The sequence below is a fragment of the Diadema setosum genome, chromosome 5, assembly GCF_964275005.1.
Source record: "Diadema setosum chromosome 5, eeDiaSeto1, whole genome shotgun sequence".
Taxonomy (NCBI): Eukaryota; Metazoa; Echinodermata; class Echinoidea; order Diadematoida; family Diadematidae; genus Diadema; species Diadema setosum.
In genome coordinates this window covers 10340200-10357505 of record NC_092689.1, presented here as the reverse complement: position 1 = coordinate 10357505, position 17306 = coordinate 10340200, and the positions used below count along the sequence as shown (strand labels likewise).

At 36.2% G+C, this 17306-nt stretch overlaps 1 protein-coding gene across 1 annotated transcript; it reads left to right on the top strand.

Annotated features, from left to right (window-relative positions):
• The first annotated feature begins 2527 nt into the window (after window positions 1-2527).
• On the top strand, window positions 2528-16127 carry LOC140229074 (single-stranded DNA-binding protein, mitochondrial-like). The gene is made up of 7 exons (XM_072309333.1): window positions 2528-2577; window positions 6283-6355; window positions 6877-6937; window positions 10769-10903; window positions 11673-11760; window positions 12980-13068; window positions 15293-16127. Exons 2-7 carry the CDS (start codon window positions 6332-6334, stop codon window positions 15337-15339), a joined length of 444 nt encoding a protein of 147 aa, XP_072165434.1. The 5' UTR covers window positions 2528-2577; window positions 6283-6331; the 3' UTR covers window positions 15340-16127.
• Window positions 16128-17306: the final 1179 nt, after the last annotated feature.

The window sequence follows — 17306 nt, the reverse complement described above, 5'->3', positions numbered from 1 at the left end:
AGGGTTGTACTATGGGTTTTAGGTTTATTTTGATGCGAGGGTTCGGGTTAGGACTATGTTGTGGTTAGAATTTATGTTTGGCAGATATTTCATGGGAGCAATACTCAGCGGGAGCACTGAACCGGACCGAGAGCTATTTGAATAGGGATCGCAATCAAGTTCTGGATGAGGAATGGCCAGGGTTTAATCAGCTCTCTAGAATAGTACTAAAGGGATGGCATAGTTATGGTTGTGATGGGGATTCAGCTTTTAACTTTTTGCGAGATAATAAGAAACCACTTATGAAAGAACATACTAGTCTATATGAGGAATTAGAAATTATTTGATGAAAATCGGTTTTGAAATGGGTGAGATCTAAAAAAAAACAAAAAAAACAAACAAAGTATAACAAAACGATGCTTATAAAAGGTGGGCCCCACCTTTTAAAATGATTACTTTTTTAAGATATCTCAGCCATATCACCAGAACCATTTTTCATCAGATAAACTTTGATTCAAAGTCTTATAGTATATTCTTTCATATTTCAGAAGAGGTTTCTCATCATTCACAAATTGAAAAAAAAATGAAACCTGAAGCCGCTATCTCAACTACTACCAAGGACACATGAGCATCCTCAAGTTGTGTGAAATTTTAGAGGAAATAAACAGCGCATAAATAGACAGAAGATAGTGACCGCATGTTCCCCTTCCCCTATACCTCCTTTGATTCCATTCTTATGTCCGTCTCTTAAAAACTACTGCAAGGGAAACTCCTCTCTGTCCAAGTAGACTTTCATGAGGAGCGTAGGGTTTATCGAACCATGGACCTACTAGTCCATGGTCGAACACTCACCAAAATATTACTGAAATCCTCCAGAAAAAACTGAATATATTAAACTTAAACATTATATGCAAAAGAACAATATATTTGAATAGTTGTGTGCAAGCAAGAAAAAAAAAAGGAAGAAAGACAAGTGAGTCGTAAGACATCATCATCACCTCATCTTATATACCGTAATTATTAATATCATATAACCGGGACCAGTGTTACTTTTGCGTATGGCAAAATATTTCTGCATCTTGCTTCATGAGTGTACATGCAGTATTTACGTTTCGCTGTTTCAGATAATGATTTTACTCAAGAACATGGGTTGCGCAATGTCGTTTTTTAAAGTCATTCCCCCTCCTTATTTTTTTTTTTTTATTTCCTGGTGTTTGGCTGACATTTTTAGGGTCCCACTTACGGCACTTACCACATAGGCCTACTGTACTGTTATTGGGTTTTTTTTTTTTTCAGTGCCAAAGTAATATATTGTTATAGTAATTGTGTGTTGTTGTTGTTTTTTTTTGCATCCAATAGTAAATGTAGTTAATTGTGTATCAAACACTCCCTCAGTTTACAGTATTTGAGTTTAGGTTTGATTTATTATGTGACTATTTTCCTATGACAGTGCAACTTTTGTCACATGCCGGTATTAGACAATGTGTTGCCAAGGCAACCATATTCTTAGGAAAAAAAAATACCGGTGTTTCGCTCATTCCATTGGTTGGGTTTCTGAATAGAGATTTTGGGAGGGATGTTGAGTTTTAAAATGAGCAGAATATATTTTTGATCATCCTCGGGCAATGTGCTGCCATGGTATCACAATGACACATTTGTTTGTTTGTTTGTTTGTTTGTTTGGGTTTTTTGTTGTTGTTGAAAGAATATCAAATCACCAGTTTTGCTGGATGAGCTTACACCATCAGGTCAGGATAGGGCATCGGTTATATTCAGTTATAATTTTAGTCATATTTGTGTTTGAATTCAGAGCATTTTTGTGTAATAATGTATTATTTGATAATGTCTGTATCTGTTTTACATTGATATAGCTGATTCTGGGTGCATGCACTGGTCGCGGGGAGGAAGGTCTCGAGCCTCGGTGATTAAGTTTGCCTTTTCCTCCCCTGGCAACCAGCAGCATGCACCTGGAACCACCACAATTTTCATATCATGTAATACGATTTTTTTTTTTTTTTTTTGTATTTCATGTCATCTTGTATTGTATATTGAATTGCCGAATAAATGATAATAATATTAATAATGATAATAATAACAATAATAATAATAATAATAATAATAATAATAATAATAATAATAATAATAATAATAATAATAATAATAATAATAAAATGCGGTGTAATTAACAACGTGTACAGTAGCAGTGTACTGTATTCGGCAGTGACATAATCATATTTATGATTAACATATGAAAATATTATATGAATATAGGCCTACAAAATAATTTGTTTCACAGAGCAGAGATACGCATAATACCCTTTTGCTTTCCGTACATTTTTTTTTAATGTCTATGGTAAGCTTTTTGCAAGAGTGATGCATTATGTAAATACAGCTCTGTGGAGTGAGGCTTTCAGTGATTTATTGCACACAAGGTTCTATATACTGTACATATAGAACCTCTTTGGTTGCACACGTGCAGCTAGCTAGCGATCACGCGGCGTGCGTGTAACGTTATTAGGAGTCCGTCCATTTCGTGTCGCGCGTTCTGCTGCTGCCTGGAAGAATCCAATATTTGCCAAGTGAATCTGTCGAGATTTAGGTAAAGTTTGATCTACCATTTCCAAAAAGACTGAATCTACTGTATGCTGTGCTTGTCACCTGTGGGAAGTTTGTCACGCAACGTTAAATCTGTGCAAGCAATGTTTCCTTGTCAAAGTTGTAGTAATTTGTTTAGACAATAGTCCCACATCATAATTTCTGTGTGGGACTGATATGCATGTGCTATAGACAAACAAGTAATTTATTAATTAGTTTTACGTCCAACTCAAGTCTAAAAGAATCTGACCCTGGAATGAGTGTGTGTCAAATTTCGTTTATGGGTTGTTTTTTATTCTGTAAATCGTAAAATTACATATTGAGTTCAGTATGAAATGTGTACTAATCGTAATGTCAACTTTGCTGAGATGGAATAGATTCTAAACCTCTTCGACTTTTTTGCTTGATATTAAAGGACAAGTTCACCTTCATTAACATAAGGATTGAGAGAATGTAGCAATAGAAGAACACATCATTGAAAGTTTGAGGAAAATCGGACAATCCGTTCAAAAGTTATGAATGTTTGAAGTTTTTTGTGCAGTCACCGCTGGATGAGAAGACTACTGCAGTGTATACTGTATGATGTCACATGCATACAACAATATAAGGAAATTAATTTCACAAAATTTCACCTTTTGAAAAAAGTACTCATTCTCTTGACTCGTTACTGACATATGTTATGGGTAATATTATTCCCATTGCCTTTAGAAAGAGGCAAGTCAAGTGCTCTTTTATAATGCGAAAAAATTGAAAATATGTTGAATTTTCTTTATATTTTCTTTATACTGTTGTACTCGTATGACATCACGAGCCTAAGTAGTCTCCTCATCCAGCGGTTCCAACACAAAAATTTTAAAAATTCATAACTTTTGCATCGATTGTCCAATTTTCCTCAAACTTTCACTGATGTGTTCTACTAATATTGCTGCATTCTCTCAATCCTTATGTTAATGAAGGTGAACTTGTCCTTTAAACTTGCAGGACCAGCTAGCATGCGCACGCAGCCCTACTTCATATTAAAAAAAAATCATGATTTCTGTGAAGTTGCTGAATCTTTCAAAAATCTGCAATATTTGTACACAAAATTCAAAGCTCAGTTATATTTACAAACAACGAGAGATTGGATGGTGGCATTCGATGTCGTATTAAACTTGTCAACTGGCAGTGTGCACTGTACTGTGATGGTACCATGTACCGCTTTTGTTACCAGACAGTGGCTAGTGTTTGAGTCTAAATCAAATCTCAATATCCTTCAAACAAACACACCTGTCGATGAGAAGGAGTATAAACAGAAATTTGAAATGTTATTTTTATGTCACCTGAATTTTGAAACATGACAATACCGTGCAAATAATCATAGGACCTTGTCTATTTATGTTGCTAAATTTATCATAATTCCCAGCAGAAGGTGCTAGAAAGTGTCATATTTGAGCATGCGTATCTCTCTTAAAGGGCAAGTCCACCTTCATATACATACGGATTGAGTGAATGCAACAATATTAGTAGAACACATCAGTGAAGGTTTGAGGGAAATCCGACAATTCCTTCAAAAGTTTGTGCAATCACTGCTAGATGAGAAGACTACTACAGTGTACTGTAAAACATGATATACTCACGGCATGAAATTTTCACGAATTGGAGCCGACAGCCTTTTTCATGGCATGAAATTTTCGTGAATTGCCACTGGCATTCAATGCATGTAGTGTAGACAAGAACTTTCGCGTGTGTTTAAATTTCACAAAGCTTGGCGCTTGCGAAATTTACGAAATTAAAATGCACGCGAACTTTCCTTGTTTCACAGTATGATGTCACATGCGTAGATCGATATAAGGAAAATAAAAAGAGAATTTCACAAAACTTTACTTTTTGAATAAAGTGCACATTCCTTGGACTTGGTACTGACGTAATAATTCCCCTTGAATTCTGAAAGAGAGAAGTCGAGTGTTCTTTTGTTATGCGAGAAAAGTGAAAATAGTTGAATTTTCTTTCTTTATATCGTTGTACACATGTGACATCGCAAGTTATAGTAGTCTTCTCATCCAGCCTTGACAAGGCAGAAACTTCAAAAATTCATAACTTTTGAATAATGGATTGTCCGATTTTCTTCAAACTCTCATTGATGTGTTTTACTGATATTGCTGAGTTTCACTCAACCCACATGTCTACGAAGGTAAACTTGTCCTTTAAGACTCTGTCTGACCATTTCACTATCTGGTATCACTCGGACTACTTGCTGGACCTGGGGGGCATTTCATGAAGCATTTTGTCTGACAAAATGTTAAAAGCTACTGAAATCCTTGCATCTGATTGGCTGAGAGCAAATTTGTCTGACAAGTTGTCGGACAAAATGCTTCATGAAATGCCCCCCAGATGTTACGGGATAGCTGAGATTGGACTGTAATCTGTAGATTATTGAATTAGTAACAATTTGATGAAATAATGCTGGTTAAATAATGGTATTTTTAATGCTGTTGATCATCTCTTCTCTGTGTTATCGGATCATCAAATAGAGCATCCTACTTGCACCTGTATGATCATGAATACTCCTCTTACCTCATCAAAGCCCAGGAGGATAGTGGTGTTCCTTCCAAAGTGCTCATTTGCATCCAATGGCCAACACAAAATTGATTTTGTTTCTTTGTTTTAAATCGAAGTCTGTGTGTATGTATTTACTGTATATGTTTCTGTTAGGGAGGGAATGTACAGTGTAAATGTTAAGATGTCATGTACATTGTATGTAGTGACATTTTGCATGCAAAACTTAAAGGAGATAGAAGTAATATTGTCATTAGTTGACCAAAATAAATACATTCCCTTCAGGATAAGATGGCTCATGGATATTAGCATTGCTTTGCATATTTCAGATATTTATTAAACTGCTACTTTTCTTCAACGCCTTCAAAAACAGCAATGACATGTAGCATGTTATTTTTTTCTTTAATGAAACAAAATCTGTTAATTAAGCAAACTTTACAATACAGAGTTGTTCACAATGCGTGACAGGGCATTAATGTCACTAGCTGATCACTTCATTGTAGAATATTGGCGAAAGAGATGGTGACCATGACTTTAAGTGACTTCTACCAATACAGGTACGGGTACTGTGAATTATTGTGCTCCTATAATGATGTTACAGTACATGATTACAAATGTAGGCAAAACAATGTTCTGTGTGGCTACATTTTTTACAGTTGTCCATTCAAGCCAAGTATCTCTTACAATGCCACCAAAGAGGGTTTTCAATTCATTGTTAGCAGTTTTGCAGCAGTGTCACAGTGGGTTGTCAAAATGGGTAGTGTCTGTAAAACAAATGCATAATATCCTTGTTTACAGTTTGTATTTCAAAGTAATGATATTCACAACAAAGCAAATGTTGCATTGTGTAGGACAGTGCAGTGTTGGAGAGTGAGTAATTATTTTCTATTTTTTTCCATCATACATATGTCCTGTGAGTCAACAAATATTTGTGAAATTAACAGCTCACAAAAATGTTGCCTTGAATACATTTTCTAACATCTCCAAGCTGGGAAATTTCTCACTTTTCTCTCGATAGGGGATGATACTCTTTCTTGTTCTCTATCACAAATTTATCTACATGTGCAGACTTGTGCTATTGTTTTACAAATTCCAGTATTGTTCTTTGCAATATATGTAATGATGTAGCAGTATGCAATGACTACCTATGTTTTTTCATGATTGTCTTACACAGCAATTTACTTGGAGAGACATTGGCAGGCAAGCTGCTTCATCTAGCAAACATGTTTAGATCTCAACTTTTTCAGGCAAGTTTTCATATTATGCTTTACACTTCTCATCAGTAGCTTTGATGTATAATGTGTATAAATAAATGTATGTTATGAACTAGTGTATTAATAAGTTTGCTGTTTGTATAGTCTGTATAGTCAATACCAGCATGTAGGAATCTTTTTCTCACCAAACCAGTACTTACATTGCATTTGAATTAAACATGGAAATCAGGGTAATATAGACTTTGACTGATTTATAATTTTGTATCTAGTAAAATATGACATTTAATTGGATCCTGTAAATTGTAGAAAAAAAAAACTGTTACAAAGATGTCATAATTGCACTGTGTCTCCTTGATTAAGCAATTATTTTCCCCTGAATCGATTAAATTTTATCACAAAATCATATGAAGGACGCTCCCTATATATATTGCTCTCAGTGTTCTTCGATGAATTCCATAAATTACTCAGTAAGTAGCTGTGGCCATTTCTTAACATTTATTCGTCATTTTCTTAAATTCAAACATAATTATCCTGTCCTCATGTTTAATTTGCAGTTATCCTGCAGGGCAGTGAGATTATGTCAGCTCAGAGCTATCCAGCAGAAAGCAGAGAGAAGTAAGAAACTACCTTTATCTTTTAGCCCCCAGCATGCCACATTATTTCACCTGCCCATTAGGTTTGTGTGTGAAATTTGTACACATTTGATTTGTTGGCCCACAGAAAGAGTTAGACATAAGAGGGGATTTTCAGCATCAAAATAATGTGTATAATTTCATCTAAATTGAATGTTCCTAGCCCACAAAAGAATGATGGAACACAAATGTGGAACTACGGTACCATATATTACTTTTGAGAATGGCTGACAACCCATTGAAGATGAGTCCCGAGTATACTCGGGGCAAGTGTCTATGGGAAATGCGTGTTGTAGCAAAATCAGCCCGTCTTCAGTGGCTTGAAGGGGAATTCAACACAATAATGTATGTAAATTCAGTAAATGCACAAAGAAAATATAAAGGAAATACCACCAAAGTTGATTTTTATGAAAAGGACACATTCCTTGGACTTGATACTAACATAATTCATTAGGGGGAGTATCATTCCCTCCTGCCATTCTAAAAGAAATAAGTCAAATGTTTTTACATTATCAATTAATAAGGGGAATGTGTTGAAATCTTGTTATTATTTCCTTTGCATCATTCCCCTACTGTGATCTAGCAAAATTGTTGATACCTACTTATCCAGCAATGGCAGCACATGGATTTAAAGGGATAGTATAGTATAGTTTTGGTTGAAATGGAGCTTCAGGTTTCCTACTGTTTTGTATGTGAGAGAATGAAAAACATCTTATGAAATATGAAAGAGTATATTATTCTAAGAGGATTTCAGAGTTTATTTGGTTAAGATTGATTTTAAAATGGCTGAGATAAGACCATTTTGTTTTACATGTACTTTGATTTTGACATCTCAGCCATTTCAAAACCAATTTCCATCAAATAAACTCTGAATACCTTTTATAGAATTGTATGCTCTTCAATATTTCATAAGTGGTTGTTAATTATTTTGCAAAAAGTTAAAATAAAAACTGTGATAATTCATAACTTCTGGAGAGATTGTTCAGTTTTCCTCAAACTTCACTGATGTGTCCTGCTCATATCTCTTTATTATTAGAATGGAGCCCCCTATATATTCAGATGTACAGTAAATTTCCTGTCAAGGTAATGGTGTATGTACATGTGCCAAGTCACCTGTCACGGTGTGGAGCAGAAAGGGGATTAGAAATTCACAGCTGCAGCTGTTATCAACAGATTATCAGATTAATTTGAGACTGGGCTATAGCAGTTCATTCAGAATTGTGTTGGTGTATCAGAACTTTGCTGACTGTTCTTGAACATTTCTGTGGCAGTTACATTCAGACTTTCATGTTACTAGGCTCTCATAGGAGGACAATGGAAGTGGAGGAGAACACGCAAATCCCTCAAATCAGCTTCGATGACCAAAAATGTTATTTTCAGTTCTTTTGAAAAAAAAACCAAACAAACAAACAATCCGGTTGACTTTTGTGGTTTGTAGTCCAGGGTCCAAGGGCATTGCGACTTCTAATACCCTATACTGATTGCTGTGCGTGGGTGGATGGGGCTCAAAATTTGTGTGTGCTTGTGTGTGTGTGTGTGTGGGGGGGGGGGGTATTGATTGTGGGGTCCTGGTCCTAGGACTGTGTACTGTTGCCTAGCTGGTGCAATAAGGTCTTTCTTGTACAACTTTTCATTTCATGCTTCTGACACATAGGAGCCTTGCCAAGTGTGGTGTGTACTTTCTGGAAGCAGTCCTGGTGCTATTACATATTGTTATTATTTTCACTGGTAATCATGATTCTTACTGCTATTCTGCATCATGTAGGTTACTGGTGACTACCACAATCCACTAACCAGAAAGAAAGGAGAAGAAAATAATTTCAAACATTGTCATGTCAAAAAACATGTCAAAAAGGTTTCACATAAAGGCAGTACATTGTACGTAGATGTGCTAAAAGAGATGGTAATAGCACCATTGTCGTCAGAACTTAAAAACAAAACAAACCAAATTATATTATATTATATGACAAAATCAACCACTATTTTAAAAACAATGTTTTGAAGAGCTGCTTTTAACATGTACATGTAGAATGCAAAGATGAAGAGGGAAACAATACGTGTACATGGTATGCTATTAAGCCTGTAGTAGATCATCATATTCATAATGTTCCTCTGATTAAAAGTTTAAATCAGTGAATGCAGTTTTGTGGGGAGGAAAAGATATTGCAGGGAAAAAAAGATTATAGAATTGCAGATTCTATGAGCTTCCTTGATCCTTCTACATGCCTTGATGTTCTTCATTGGGAGAAACTTTAACTGATACGAATCTTTGATGAAATTTCTTTGAACTGTGGCGATTTGAAACCTTTTGTGTAAAAGGGATATTTTTGTTCTGGATGGTTTTGAGAGGAAAAGAAAGGAATACTGGTATCAGTATCTTTCTTTGAAAATTTAGTGGGGAATGAGCAGGCTATTGATGTTCACATGCCAATGCATGCACATAAAGGAAGACACAAATGGCAGGAGAAACAGAAAGTACCACATGATAAAAACCACAAAACATACATAGGTGGGTAATCCACATCCTGTGGTGCATCTTTATGAGGATACATGAAAGAATGTCTTGTAGGTGTGATATCATTCATGTCCAAGCTGATTTTGCAATTGTTTAAAGAGTTATCAACCAAAGGGGAAGTACTAAGTCATGTGAGGAAATCCTGAACTTCCTGCAAAGCAGACAGGCCTTGTAGTTTGAAGTTTCATGTTTGTTTTGTTGTTATATTACATGCTTCGCTGCAGGTAAACATCAGATGTTTTGTTAACTGGGATTTCCAGGATTAGACAATGCCTTCCCTATTTATTTAGTAGTGCAGTTTTTTCCACACTGCAAATTTATTTTCACAGCATTGTAGGTGAGAGATAGTTTGTAAAGAGCAGTAGTAAGTAATTTGACTATTTGCAGGTTTTTAATAATTTCTTCATTTTTTAGTTGTTTCAATATTAACAAATACCATTTATATAGGGCTTAATATGGGCACTTCTAAGCACACACTGATACAGAACTGAAGAGTTGAATCAAGATACAAAATATGATAATATTTCAAACTGAAAAGTTGATTTAACCCGTTGAGGATGAGTCCTGAGTATACTCGGGCAGGTGTCCATGGGAAATGTGTGTTGTTATAGCAAAATCAAACCGTTCTCAAAATATTATGAACTATGTTGTAATATGAGTTTGGAGAATTGGGGGGGGGGGATATGATCAATCAAATGAGTGGGTTTTGAGCATTGGTTATAGTTGTCTACACTTTGAGTGTTTTGAATATATATGAAAGGGAAGGGTTTGTTTTTTTCCAAAGAAATGGAACACTAAGGCTCCATTAGTATAATGGCATACAAGTACTAGGACCATATGATACTGTAAAACATGATATATTCGCGGCACGAAATTTTCGCGAATTGGAGCCAACGGCCTTTTCCGTGGCAAGAAATTTTTGCGAATTGCCTCTAGCGTTCAATGCTTATAGTGTAGATAAGAAATTTCGCGTGCATTTTAATTTCGCGAATCTTGGCGCTCGCGAAATTCGCAAAATTAAAATGCACGCGAACATTTCTCGTTTTACAGTAGTTGCAGAGAAAAGGAGGAATGGAGAGATCTGGTTGAATTACAGGAGTGGATAAAAATGAAGTCTTTGAGATAAGATGGGGCAATGCCATTACATTTATTATAAACCATAAGGACTCTTTAGAGGTGAGATGTTGCCCCTCCCCCCATTTTTCTAAATTCTGTTGTTTTTATTCTAGGATATTTCAGCCATTCCTTTCCTAAAAACTTGACTCCAGAATACCCATTCTGTCACTGTCCCTCATACAGGTATCAACCAGGTAACGCTGCTCGGCAGGATAGGTCAGGATGTCGAACTGAAAGGATCAGCCGAGCATCCCATGGCAACGTTCTCCATGGCGACCAGCGTGAATATCAAGAGCAAACAGATGGACGATCATGGAGGTGAGATAGACACCAAGTCTTGAAGTCTTACAATCGTGAGAAATTGTGCTAACATGATGATATAGAGCTCTGATAGATGTTGTACCGTGACAAGTTGTAATTCTAATGAGGGTCAAACATTATGACTCAATGTGTGAGGGAGGATACAGACTTATTGATTCAAAGTGTTTGAAATACTATTTAGGGAGGTTATGAGTCTTGAGAAGAAACTGAGCGACTTGCAGCCTCCCAAAAAAATATTGTAAAGCAAGATATATTTGCAGTATGAAATATTTACAAATTTGAGCCGAAGACCTTTTTTCATGGCATGAGTTTTTCATGAATTGCCACTGGCATTCAATGCATATAGTGTAGACCCAATTGTACACTGTACATCATATTTGTATATTATATCACAGAAAAGTTGGATAACTGAAACCCCATCTCAACCAAAACTATACCAGCCCTTTAATGACATTTTGTTCAGGTCTTTTGTGTGCAGTTGAGAGGGTACACTTGTTGTCAGTGATGAGTGTTACAAAATGATTGATGTCATAATTACGTGGCCCAAGGAGGTAATCATGGATTGACTGTTGGACACCAGACTAGACACCAGACATTTACCCAGTATTGAAGTTCACTTACACTTTCTGATATCTTTAAATTCACTACATTTTCTACAGATGTGTTTTCATTTATACTTGATTATTGATAATAGATCGCCATTCTCTATGATTTTATACTTTTTGATTTATTTATTTTTTGTCTTCTTTGTTCTTTCCACAAATAGATGACTTTTATGCTAAAACAAGCTGGCATAGGATATGTGTGTTTAGACCTGGACTTGTTGATGCTGTTTACACATACTGTAAGAAAGGGTAAGTCTTTTCTAGCTCAAGATTCAAGTTCATGTTTGTTTGTTGTTGTTTTTCTTCATTTTGAACATTTGCTGTAATTATTTGTTTGGTTTTGTATTACTAAAGATCTTGTTTCATGGTGTGCACAAAGTCATTTTTCTTTCTAATCATAATTGATTCAGCAATAAAATGTTAAATTTCCGCATCATCTCAAAGTGTGGATGAGTAAATATAGATCAACATAAAGAATATATAACAGCTATATAAATGTGGGGTGGGTTTGTTGGACAAAGTAAATCACCACTTGTAAATGTTACATGGGTGATGACTGGTATTTGAGTGGACATCTGTCATACATATAGATCAGTCCGAAGGGTTTGAAATGCTGTGGGAGGACTTGTGACCTCCCTGAAAAAAATTCATGTCAAACCCTGAGAATGAAATATTTGTAATATTCCCCAAAACAAAAATTTCATCATCTGTTTACTTGTATACTATGTGGTTAATCAAAGTACCGTGAGAGTTGAGGTATAAGTTTTCTGTAAATTTCTGCCTTCTGTACTAATAAAATTTGTAAGATTGCAACTGCTGATCTACATTTTTAACAAACATGTCAGAAAACAAGGAACCAGTGGGAATTGAACCTGATCATCCATTGTTTTCCAGGCAGCCACACTACCACCAGGCTATGCCTGGTTGACAGGTTCGATTCCCGCTGGTTCCTTTTTTTTCCAACATGTTTCGTTAAAAAGTGTAGATCAGTAGTTGCGATCTATCTTACTAATTTCATTTGTACAGAAGGCAGACAAATTGAAGAAAACTCATACCTCATATCATTACCCCACTACCTAATAATCTCTTACCTTTAGAGAATTTTCTGTGGTGGCCATTTGCAAAGCCTCTCCACCAGACTCTATTAACCCACTAAGGACGAGCTGATTTTGCATTTCCCATAGACACCTGCCCAAGTATACTTGTGACTAGTCTTCAGTGGGTTAAAACTGGAAGCTATGTATAAAACTGTATGCAGATTCAGGCTCTTTGAGTCTCATGCATGTGCAGTAGATACCCAAATGTGCATCATTTTATTACATGCTCCTTTCCTGAACATAAAATATTCTCCCTTGTGGTGGAATGTTAGATAGTAAAGGTGGATTCAGCGCTACCATTTACTAGAAATATGGCAAAGGGCTGTGAAAATGAATTCATGATGATTTTCCTTGTATTGTTCTCCCAACAGTGACAGAATTTATCTGACGGGAAAACTTGACTACAGCGAGTACACAAATGCCGACGGAGTGAAGATGACACAAACTAGTATTATTGCAGGTAGGTGGCATTGTTTTTACCTTGCAGAAGAATAAATAAACAAAGAAAACAAAAGCGAAACAACAGCAAAGGGGAAAACAAACTATGAGGATAATACAGTAAACAATTATGTAGATTTCCGTCACACATACTTTTAATGGCCCTCTCAGAAAGGATTTTAGGATCTGGCAACTCACTAATATCAAGTGTCAAGACAAAATGATCACCGGTATCATGATGACTGGTTATTAACCAGAAGTGGGTTACAGATAATGGATACTACTGGTATGTAGGGTGCTATAAATATTCATGTTCCTGATTGAAAAGCTAGGTAATACAACCTTGTCCCTGCCCACCCCCCCACCCCCCCCCCCACAACAGCACATCTATGCTAGATAACATGAACAGATGAAAATAATTTATAAAAAAGAAAATGTAGTTATCTGGCTGTATACCAATGCTGTAAAAATTCTTTACAGATGAATCTAGGCTGTAAGATAATGCTGATAGATACTACTGGTATGTAGGGTGCTATAAATAGTTATGTTCCCAAGTGGCCTGATAAAAAAGCTAGGTAAAACAACCCCCCCCCCCCCAACAACAGCACATCTATGCTCGAAAACATGAAAAGATGAAAATGATTCATAAAAATGAAAATGTAGTTATCTAGCTTTATGTCAATACTGTAAAAATTCTTTACAGATGACTCTAGGCTGTAAAAAAGAGTATTTATTATTGCTCCTCCATTGATAAGCCATAATTTTGTTTAAATAATGTCATAAAGAAAGCATTAATAATGGTATTGTTGACTTCCTTTTGTAGAATCAAGTAATAAAATGAAATAGCAAGTGTATATTTCATCTGATGTGTCATCATGCACTGACTAACGTGCTTTTGATTCGTCATATGTGGAAGTACTTCTCTACAGAAATTGACGCATTCCAGCTTTGCTTCACTTTTACTTCACAGCATGGTAGCCTTGCCTATCTCCATAGCAACAGCTTTTGAAGATGCTGTTTGTTCTACTTATGTCTCTCTGCACAAGTATACAAAGTGAAAAATTTGATTTGTTTAATTCTGTATTTTATTTTGGCACATTTTTGTGGAGGATTGTGCTTTATTTTTGTGAATGAATTCAGATTTAGATTGTGATGAAGATGCAGAAAAAAAGTTAGTGTTTCCTCTGGCCCTTTATTCTTGGAGTAAATAGTGCTACCATGGCAAGTTGCAGAACTCTGTTAGCCCTCCTAGAATTAATGTTTCAAACACTATTGATTTGTACCTCTGATACATGTAAAAGGGATCGTATAGTTTTGGCTGAGGCCTAACTTCAGGTTTCTAACATTTTTGGGTGACATAATGAAAAATCTCTTATGAAATGTGAAAGAGTATGCAATTCCAAGAGGAATGCAATGTTTGTTTGATGAAAATTGGTATTGAAATGGGTGAGATTCCCCAAACAGAGCAATCCTAATAAAAGGTGGGACCCACCTTTTATTACAATCGCTTTGTTTCTAAATGTTTTGGCCATTCCCAAACCATTTTTTCATCAAATAAACTTTGAATTCCTCGTAGAATGATGTGCTCCATACTATTTTGTAAGTGGTTTCTTGGTATCATTGCAAAAAGTTAAAAGCCTATCCTCATCTCTGCCAAAACCATGCCATCCTTTAAGCATGTTTTCTTCCATGAATGCATAAACATTGCCCAAAATAGTTTGATTCCCGAGGTACTGTGATACCTTTGGACCTGAATCAATTTCATTGGATTTGATGAACAGAAATGCCAAAAGGGTTCCTTTTTGTTCATTTTACGATTGCCAAACATTCACCTATTTTATGAGATCTTGTCTCTTGAGGTCGAACAAAGCAGTTCTACAAAAACTTATAGAATGCATGTGGATTAGAAAGAGCAATCAATGGTAAATGAAGCATGGTGAGACAAATCATTTATGCACTTATTTTTCTGACTTTACTGACCTGTGTATTTTGATTATTGTGTAGCTTAAGTGCCAGCAGCATGGTCTCTGAATAAAAATAAATCATGAATCACATGGATTGCATAGAGTACTAAATCAATAACAAATGGAGCATGGCTAGAAAACTTATTTGCACAGTGGGAATGTTTTTCTGACTTTATTAACCTGTGCACTGTACTGTGATCTTTGTCTAGCACAACTGTTAAGGGCTTAGTCTGTGAAAAGCATTGAATGATGAGTCACATGTTTCTTGCTCTACCCCACCAGACGATGTCATCTTTTTGGGAGGAGGCAGGAGCGGTGAGGTGGACTGATGGATGCAAGTCTGATGTATCAGCCAGCAGCTCTGATCCTAGGGTGCTCCTGAAAGTGAAGATGCTCTCACGACATTTAGATGGCACCCTTTGACATCATAGGTCATGGAGCAAAGAGGATCTTTCCACTTTTTAAAGGTTGAAGTGATCATTGCAGGACATTATAGAAGGTGCTAGAAAGAGAAATGTACTCTGGTAGCTTTCCAATGACTGCCTTGAGTCATTCATGTGTAATGACATTACATTCCCATTTTCGTCTACATGTATGTACCATTTTGCTGAATTCCTTTGCATGTGGTAAAATTTGTGCCTTTCAGCATAGCAAAGAAATCGGAAGGAAGTTCAAGATGTACTTTTATTTGTATTTATGATGATATTAACACGTCAGTAATTGAAGCTTAAATTTTGCTGCATCCTGCCTTCTTACCGTAGTACTATTTGTAAATGAACTTTGATGAACATTTGGAAGGAGTGCAAACTTTTCCAATCTTTCCAAGCCCATCCGACCTTTGTACAAAATTTTACGATCATCACAAGGCCTCCTAAACATCTCAGAAACCCCTATAACCCTGGCAAGCCTCTCAACCTCTGCAAGCCTTCCTAATCTTAGCAAGCCTCTTATATTCTGACTCACATGACCTTTACAAACCTTCCTAACTTTTGTAAAACCTTGTGATCATTTGCCAATCCTAACCTTTGCCAATCCTTACCTTTGCACATCCTCATGACCTTAGAACTCCTACTGACCTCTGCAAACTGTCTTGTCCTCTGCAACTACTGTATAAGCCATATATTTAGCAAGTCTAAATTTTTCGTGAATTGGGACTTCCCAACAATTTCGCGAGTGGTTAAATTTGCGATCGTGGAGTACTGCACTGAATGGAGGAATGTATACATGTCAGATCAGAGTCATTATTTTTCCGTGTATTTAATTTCGCGAATAGCACCCGACTCGCAAAATTTGTGAAAATTAAAACCTCACAAAATATTTGGCATATACAGTATCTCCTGATTTTACACGCCCTCCTGACCTTTAACCCTTACTGTGCTTTGTTCGCCAATTGGCTTGCCCGCTGGAATGCTCTCTGAAATTATTGCACAGATATTTGGAAACTCTTTGTCAATGAATAGAGATTACCTAATTCTCCTAATCGCTATTGTGTCATCATGGAATTCCTGTGGCTCTGAGGCACATTGCTACACCCGAGTGGACTGGCTAATATCTGCCAGTTTTGATGGATTACTGAAAGCTGATGAAAAAGCTTGCCAAGTTCAGATTAGTGCCTGTACCGGTACTTTCATATTGTTACAAACCCCTGTGATCTTTAACCAAACTGTGCAACCTTGTCAAACCCTTCTAACCCTTGCAAATCCGCCCAACCTTTCCAGACACTTTTGACCTCTGCAAACTTCCCTGCCCTGTGCAAAACTAGATGCAACAAATTCTCTCTTCCTCCTGGTATCTCCTTAGATATATCAGACAAAATTTGGTAGGATGTATGAACTTTTGAATCAAATCAAACGCACCGTAATATTGACTTTGGTATGGAGAGATTGCAATGTTATGTGAGTTTGTTTTCAAAGTCATAAACACTGGGAGTAATGAATGTTTTGGGTTATGTTTTCCAAAGCATGAGACACTATGGTACCAAAACACCTTTATGTGTTTGCCTTTCAAGTCATTTGAACCTCATGAAACATGAGTATATTTCTTTTTCAAACCTTTGTGATGCTTTGCTAGTTATGGCTTTGACATTTGATATTATAAGATGCTATGTACTGTATTCCAACCAGCTGTGATTAAGTGTGCAAATTACAATGGGTTGTTTTTGTAGTTGTCATTGTATTCGGTTGAAATACACAGTGTAAAGAAGGCTGATTATTCTGACCAGCTACTTCCACAAATAAGATGTATATTGACATAATACTCTGTCATGCAAGTAATGGACTAATATCACATATTTGCC

Bases quoted from the DNA above. Each gene is read 5' to 3' on its own strand.
- LOC140229074 (XM_072309333.1), top strand. From the start codon at position 6,332: ATGTTTAGATCTCAACTTTTTCAG. The intron at 11,761-12,979 runs GTAAGTCTTTTC...TTCTCCCAACAG, and splicing joins TACACATACTGTAAGAAAGG to TGACAGAATTTATCTGACGG. The intron at 13,069-15,292 runs GTAGGTGGCATT...CTACCCCACCAG, and splicing joins ACAAACTAGTATTATTGCAG to ACGATGTCATCTTTTTGGGA.